Below are 8,239 nucleotides of genomic sequence, written 5' to 3'. Positions count from 1 at the left end.
ATACGATCAATCAGGACGCATAACACTGTGAAAAAAAAACTGCACAAAAAAATCTGCGAAGCAGCGATACCATGATAGGTGAACCATGTTATAGCGAGGGTTCACTGTATATGAAATAATTTCGAAAAAGCAACTGAGTAATTTGTAGACTGGCTGTATATCTGAGTTTATCCTAGGTGTATTGGGACTTCATTCTCGTGTCTGGCCTCGTAATGCCTCAGCATTGAGGAGGTGGATTTATTTAAATAAGATAGTTTAGTAAAACATGTGTGACACTTAACCTGCAGAACATAACATGAAAGTAAACTANACAAATTTTACTTTTTGAATTGAATTACTGATTTAAATCAACTTTTAAATGACATTATAATTTTTGACCAGCACCTGTATACTGGAAACCTCATGTTGCTGAGCACTCAAAGGAGAGGTTGAAAAACCAACATCTATTTTGCCTCCTTATGTAGCCATAAACACTATGATTCTTCGTGATTCAGTAAAATCTTAGAAAACAAACATACGTAAAGCAGTGTTAGCGGCTTTTTTAATGACCAAAGAAAATAACCAGTTTTGACTGTACCAGTCAGCATTCTCTAACAAAGTTTCTGAAAATCTGAAGGAGCAACACAGCATCTTCTACAAGAAGGAAGTTGTGAAATCCTAAAGAGCTTACCTGAGGTTGATAACCAATGACGTTAATGCACCGTGGATCAACAAACGTGATGACACCATCCGAGTTGTGACGTGAGAGGAACTCTGTTGGAACTGACAGGCCATTCATATCCATGGAGACTGGAGAGCTGGTTACCTGAAGGGGGCACATACAGACGCAAAGGTCACCACATCATGCAGCAATGGAGAATAGGTCTTAAAGAAAGCCACAATCATCCAAGGTGTTGAAATATTAAGAAAACCACAGAACTATGTGTGCTGGTTTTTGGCTTTCATTTATCTGCTGTCAGTTCTGTTAAACTGCAGTGTGAAGATGCTACTTACCCACAATGTCATTGTGTCATTATGTGATTATTTTCATAATAAGGATCAGAAGACATTTCTCTGCGTACACCAGATAATAATGAGCTGGTTTTATTTGACAGTGAGGGCCAATGATCAGAAGGTGGTTAATGTAGGGCATTTTCTCATGGCATCATTTCTTCTGGCACACTGGAATGCAAGGCTTATATGTTGATATGTGAAAAGAGTCAGAGTTCTAGGCAGATCAAAGAGGAAGCTGCTGTGCAGTCATGGTGTGGAAGTTGATTCTGCTGTTATAGTGGTTGAGCTGAAACACACCTGCAGTCTCCCAATGGCCACCAGGCAGTATTTTCCTGTCTGACCCGCCTCTGAATCCTCTTCTGGTATGGTCATGCCTGTATTATATAGGGACAGGAAGATGTCATAACAGGTGCAATGAGAGTTAGAAATAATGCACGAACAAAGGAGAAAGAACTATATTTTGCAATAAAAGCCAGAGCTTTAGTGATGTTTTGTGAGGAACTAATTGAAAGTGATGATTAAACCTGCTGCAGACAGTGCCAGAGCCAGTGTGAGCATGAAGACGAAAGAATCGCTCTCTGTTACTCAGAGCAGGAGAACATTTAGATCATACACCTCAACATTTTCCAGCTCATTTTTGAAATAGTTTGCCCACTCTGCTTTGTCTCTTGCTTTTGTTTCTTCTCATCCACTGAACCTCAACTCACAATCTGGCTCTGATCCACCAGGACCAAATCCTAATACTTGTAACTGTTTTTCCTGTCTTCGGATATTGAGTTTGTGTGAAAGTGGCTTCTCATTCCACTAAAACACTCTTTATGAAAATCCCTCAGTTTGGGTAGTTGCACTGAGAGATTTGAGCTTCCTAGAAATTTCCCAGAAATAATCCTCTGTGTTGGCATCGAAACAACAGAAATCTAAATGTTTGCTGAGAAATTGATTAGACAAAATATTAGTATTTCACAAAACCAGATAGAAGCATTTATCTGAACAGAGGTCAAACTATGTCAAATTGCTGGAGATGTGTGGGAAAGCCCAGTTGCAGCTGCAGAACATCTCTTTACCTGCAGGGGGCCAGGCTTTGATGTACCCAGTGCAATGCACCACAGAGTACTGAGCCTCTCCTTCTTTGGATGGTCCCAAGCCGTTCCTGATAATCAAACATGGAAGGACAGAAAGACAGCTGCAGGTTAGAGTGAAACATACAGATAGACTAAACAACAATAACTGCTACTCTCTTTCATACAGGCTTTTTACACATAAACCACATGTATCTGACAGAAGAGTCATTCTGTCTGTGTGTGTGTGTGTGTGTGTGTGTGTGTGTGTGTGTGTGCGTGTGCGTGTGTATGTGTGTGTTTTTTTCTGTTTCATGCTCACATCTACTGCAGTGCAATGAAACCTCATCTCTGTGGGCTGCTGGATGAAAATCAAGTATCGAGTACTACTTCCGGCTTAAACATTCTGTCCCAGAATTCTTTCTTTATGCATAAAAAATGATCTAAATATTAGACATGTGCTGCAGCCTCAGCATTGACAGAAAAACATTTTATCGTGGACTTTGAATATAAAAGGTGAGGCAGAAAAAGCCTGCATATGTCAGAGCTGCTAAAAGCAGTTTACTATGAAAGCTATGTTTCTTTCCCTATTGGTTATCACAAAACATTATTCATATTTTACAAAGGATAAAGTCAAAATTCACTAAAATTTTGAATCATAGCTGTTTTTGGACTCAGACTCTACCTGTATCTTTTTCTCATGTTAGACAGACGATTTAGGGAGATGTGATCCAGTGGCGCACTTCCACACCTAAATGACAAACACACACATGAGACTCCAACTCATTATGAAGCAGTTAAATGTACACTGGAACATTTAAGAACAGTTTGTAAATGCCACCACCTGTGTTAACCATGTCAAACTGTGAGAAGATGTGAATGGAACAAGAGAGATGTTCCATTCACATCTCTCTTGAACAAAGCCTCATAAACAAAGGTTCATGAGGCTTTGTTCTGTCCCATAACAGAACAAAGCATGAAGACATTTGAGGACCCTACTGTTGGACTTTGGAACAATCTAATCTCAGGTCCCACCACATGGATGGGGCCCATTATTGCATTAAAACATCAATATTTACTCTTTCTGAATCATATTAACAGAAATTACCTAAGAGAAACCTACACTAACTAGTTCTTAAAACAAACCTTGCTGTATTTAGCACCAATGACAGGTTGAAATTCTTAGGTCATTGAGGGTAAGGCCATAATGATGACCCATTCCAGTTCTGGTATATTCTTGGGGGAGTGAAGTGTATGTTGGTTCAATTCAATTAAACAATTATTTATTAATAACAACAACAGGGAATTAAATTAAATCAATTAAATAAATTACTGAGATTCACCCAAAGTGGCTCAAGAATACCAAACACTTTATCCACTTTTTGTTTGTCTATCTCTACTAGTTTTAATTCGTTTTTACAGTATGTTTGTTTATGTTTTTATGGGTTCTTAACCCCATGAAGAGAAATAACATACTATCTAAAATGAAGAAGGAAAAGGTAAAGGAAAAGGATAGCTATGCTGCAAAAGACACATCTTACATCCGAGGAACATGAAAAATTAAAAAGGATGGGCTTCTCTAAAATATATTACTCATCGTATAAGTCCAGTCTTAGATGGGGCGTAGCCACATTAATATAGCAGAGAGTTCCATTTGAACTTGTTTCTGAAAGAAGGGAGATATTCGTTGATAACATGATAACAGGTAGAATAGATGGAGTCAATGTAACACAATGTAATGTACACATTCCACCTGAAGGTGACTTTTCATTTTTATGAAAAACTATTTGATTTAATGGGACAATCAACGGTAGTGATGGGTAGATGAGGCGTCATGTATCGTTTCGACCCATAGCAAAACTGTGTCGATTATGTCTCGATACTGTGTACCTGAATACTGACACCTGCTGGACATTAAAAATTCCTACAGGCAACATAGTGATTTGATGACCTAGTCCAGTGGTCCCCAACCCCTGATCCAGTACCTGTCCGTGGACCAATTGGTACCGGGCCGCGCAACAAATAATTAAATATTTCTGTTTTATGTATTATTTGAGTCTGGAGGATCTTTTATTTTGAAAATCCTTTAACCGGATTCTCTTGGTTACTTGCGCGCCAAAACTGAGCCCACAAGCAGCAAAATTAGTAAGAAACAGATCAGGTGTCTTTGGAAAGTTTCTTTGCAAAGGGGAAAAGGACCAGAGAAGAGACAGGAGGATGTATTTATCCCGGACCAGTAGGTGAGTCCCACATTACAAGCCGCTCTGAGTAACATGCGGCGACCGGCTGCTAATGAAGCAATGAAGCTTCAAACTGCTTTGCCACATAGAGACAGAGCACGGTGTGCATATAAGCAACACTACGGGTTTCACTGTCTCTCATCACTCCCAGATGGGACCGTCTCGTTGCAGAGAAACAAGCTCAGGGCTCCTTTCAGTCATTATCGTGAGTTAACATTTTCATGAAAGTAAAATGTTCGTTTTTGTGGCGCATCTGTATCTTATTTTGAAAGGATATGTAAACGTTACCATTGTGACCACAGTCTGAGAGTGTTTGGGCAGTGGTCGAGAGGAGAGGAGTGGAGCTTGTGATAATTAAGTCTGGTTTAGACGGCAAGATTTATGAATTGTCGGCCGATTCTCCAAACCTCTGTGACCACAGAGCTGATAAAAGTACAACAGGTTTGATCAGTTCCTGTTCAGCCACAAGGCAGGAGCAACACGAACCGATTCCAGTCACGAACATCCCGATTCCAGAGGATAATCCAGGAAAAACCCCAACATAGCATACGGGAATTAAGAATAACCAAACAAGGATGACGATGTAGAAGCAATAGTGATAGTTTGTGGACTCATTTTAAGAGATAATAGACGTAACAAAAAGAAAAGGCAGTGGATAAAAGACAACGGGAGCAGCCGCTCTATTTGCTGCACTATGATTTGGAGGTGACTGTTTTTTCATAGTTAACATTTTTAGCTGAATAAACATAATAATGACCTTTACATATAATAATAAACATTTCCACATATCATCTCCGATATCCACGGACTCACAGTTGCGTGATATGTCAGCTGTTTGGGATTCCCCTCTGTTCTTATGTCACTGCGCTTTCTGATTGGCTACCTGTCACATTCAGCAGGTTGTGTTCTCGTTCCCAGTCAGGGAAAACCCCACAGGCTGCGATAAAAGGGCCAAGACAACCCAAATTGGGCAGTTTCAGGCTTTAGCGGGAACACCAACATGCAGAAGTCTTATCTGACGGTTCAACCCCCCCCGTCCCCCGGGCTGCAGCAAAATTTCTAAATCTTGACCGGTCCACGGTAATAAAAATTGGGGACCACTGACCTAGTCCATACAATAAGATTTAAGTCTTTGTATTTTATTGACTATTATATATTGTATTATGTCATATTTTCAATTAAATTTAAAATATATTTGATATAAGGACAATAAAAAATGTGAACATGTACCATAAAGTGAAAATTTAAGTGAATGTGTTTGGAATGAGGATCCTTGTGGACTGTTTTTTTTCCCCACACAAAAAAAGTTTTTTTGTGGACAACATTTTGAAATTTAGCCTGTTACGCTTTTTTGACAAAACTTCTCCTGCTGTAGAAAAAAATGAAGTAAACACTACATCTACAGCGAACCCTTGTTTTTCTTAGGGTTGCGTTCCGAAAATAACCCGTGATATGCGAAATCCGTGAAGCAGTTACCTTTATTTTTTTTACAGTTATAACACAGCATAAATACTCTACATTGAAGCCAAATGACAAAACCTGTTTTCAGATCAGCGGATGTGCATGTGCATCAATCGGGCCTTAATGTGATCCAGAGTTATGACGTTAAAGCGTCTCCTCCAAGCTGCGTTGTGAGATTCATAGCTGTATCTATGGCAGAGTGATGGATCTCGTCAAGCGAGCCTCCGGTCGGGGTTTGCACTGCCTCTGGCCACAGTTTTTTTTTTTTTTCCAGCTGGCATTCAAAGTTTCAGTTTCCTATCTGTATTAAATTCCGTAACTTTATTGGCACTCAGGTAGAGAAGAAGCGCAGAGACTGTTTCTACCAGTCATACGATCAATCAGGACGCATAACACTGTGAAAAAAAAACTGCACAAAAAAATCTGCGAAGCAGCGATACCGTGAAAAGTGAACCGCGTTACAGCGAGGGTTCACTGTATATGAAATAATTTATAAAAAGCAACTGAGTAATTTGTAGAATGGCTGTATATCTGAGTTTATCTGGGACTTCATTCTCATGCCTGGCCTCATAATGCCTCAGCATTGAGGAGGTGGATTTATTTAAATAAGACAGTTTAGTCAAACATATGCGACACTTAACCTGCAGAACATAATATGAAAGTAAACTACGAGTCAATTTCAGCTGGATTTGGATTCAGATAGATCAAGTAGAAACTGACAAGAACTGGATGAAACAACAAAATGAAAACACATTTATTTTCCAAAATAAGATCAAAATGGTCCCACACTGCGGAAACCTTTCGTTTGAGGCTGCTCCATAGCTGACGCTGTTCCGTAAAAGATCAAGAATTCGTTTGGCAAATGCTTTTGACAGATTGACAGAAACACAGTTTGGCACTTTAATGTCATTTTGAAACAGTTCCTGTATCGGTCACGTGACTTGCTGAAACCAATACGCGCACTGACATGGGTTTTGGTCTATGGGCTTCACACATGCGCTGACGCATCAGTGTTGACCCATCACTAATCAACGGGAATACTTATTTGTGGAGGGGATTGGAATATAAGACTCAATCCGTTTTTCTAAACTCTTAGGGAAAAAATTACAAAAACAACAAGCAGACAACACAATATACAAAATAAGGGACCCAAATTCTAAAAAAAATGAATATATATATAAAAAAATGAAATCCAACAAGCTTCCCAAACTTACTATAAACAATTCCTAGAACAACTTAACCTACCTGTATTGTTGCATTATCAAAATCAAAGGTTAATGGCTAATATCACAGAGCTTGAGCTCTCTTATGCCATTACAAAGCTTAAAACAAATAAATCTCCTGGTCCAAATGGATTTCCGTCTGAATGGTACAAGCAATTTAAGTTAGAGTTATCACCATTCCTCCTTCAAATTCTTAACATGGCTCTGAAAGAGGGTACAATGCCACCAACATGGAAAAAGGCTACAATATCTGTTATTCCAAAAGAAGAAAAAGACCATCTGAGCTGCAGTTCTTACAGACCTATCTCTATACTTAATGTTGATTATAAGCTATTTACATCAATTCTCTCAAGGAGAATACAAGAGATACTCCCAGAACTTATTCATACAGATCAGACCGGTTTTATCCCACGGAGACAAACCCATAATAATATATGTTGCACATTGCATATCTTGAACCACATTCAAAAATACCAAACGCCAGCTGCAGTGATCAGCCTCTACGCCAGGGGTGCCCAAAGTCGGTCCTCCAGGGCCGGCATCCTGCATGTTTTAGTTCTCTCCCTGGTTTAACGCACCTGCATCAAATGATGGCTCGTTAGAAGCCCTATGAGGAATACTGACAAGCTGAAAAGGTTGTTACTACCACCAGGGAGAGCACTAAAACGTACAGGATGCCGGCACTCGAGGACCGACTTTGGACACCCCTGCTCTACGCTGAAAAAGCTTTCAATACAATAAGCTGGGACTTTCTATAAAGTACTCGAGACGTTTGGTTTCCACTCCAATTTTATTGACGTAATCAGGTCACTGTACACAACACCAAATGCACGGATAAAAATCAATGGACATCTGTCAAATACCTTTGAATTAGAACGTGGAACAAGACAAGGATGTGGATTCTCTCTGTTTGCCTTTACATAGAACCTTTAGCCCAACTAATAAGGCAGACTGACAATAAGGTAAAAACATTTCTGGTGATGCACACAAGGTGGCGCTATATGTGGATGATGTGTTGGTATACATCAGTGGTCCCCAAACTACGGCCCGCGGGCCGGATCCGGCCTGCCTCCACATTTGGTCCAGCCCCCTGAACAATACCAGAGAGCATTTAGATTTTTTTTCATATACATATAAGCCGCTACTTTTTTCCTAAGCTTTGAACCATGTGGCTTATAGTCCGGAAAATACAGTATTTATTTCATGAATAGTGTTATTTCCTGGATTTTTTTTCTGTGAAGAACCCAGAGAGGATTATTTGATT

The 8,239-nt window shown here is 39.6% G+C and overlaps 1 protein-coding gene across 1 annotated transcript in view; it reads right to left on the bottom strand.

Moving 5' to 3' along the window:
* Window positions 1-524: 524 nt before the first annotated feature.
* The window catches only part of LOC106940303 (aryl hydrocarbon receptor nuclear translocator 2-like), a 42,801-nt gene continuing 35,086 nt past the window's right edge, over window positions 525-8,239 (bottom strand). Inside the window, exons 6-9 of the mRNA XM_015023020.1 lie at window positions 2,737-2,802; window positions 2,058-2,143; window positions 1,291-1,367; window positions 525-805 (exon numbers count right to left, since the gene is read on the bottom strand). Coding sequence (XP_014878506.1) covers window positions 581-805; window positions 1,291-1,367; window positions 2,058-2,143; window positions 2,737-2,802 — 454 coding nt within the window. The 3' untranslated portion in view covers window positions 525-580. The remainder of the gene's footprint in view (window positions 806-1,290; window positions 1,368-2,057; window positions 2,144-2,736; window positions 2,803-8,239) is intronic.

The sequence above is a fragment of the Poecilia latipinna genome, unplaced genomic scaffold, assembly GCF_001443285.1.
Source record: "Poecilia latipinna isolate Pla-1442-1.1 unplaced genomic scaffold, P_latipinna-1.0 Scaffold3170, whole genome shotgun sequence".
NCBI lineage: Eukaryota > Metazoa > Chordata > Actinopteri > Cyprinodontiformes > Poeciliidae > Poecilia > Poecilia latipinna.
Note: the sequence above shows the minus strand (reverse complement) of the source record. Positions and strands in the feature narration are given on the sequence as shown.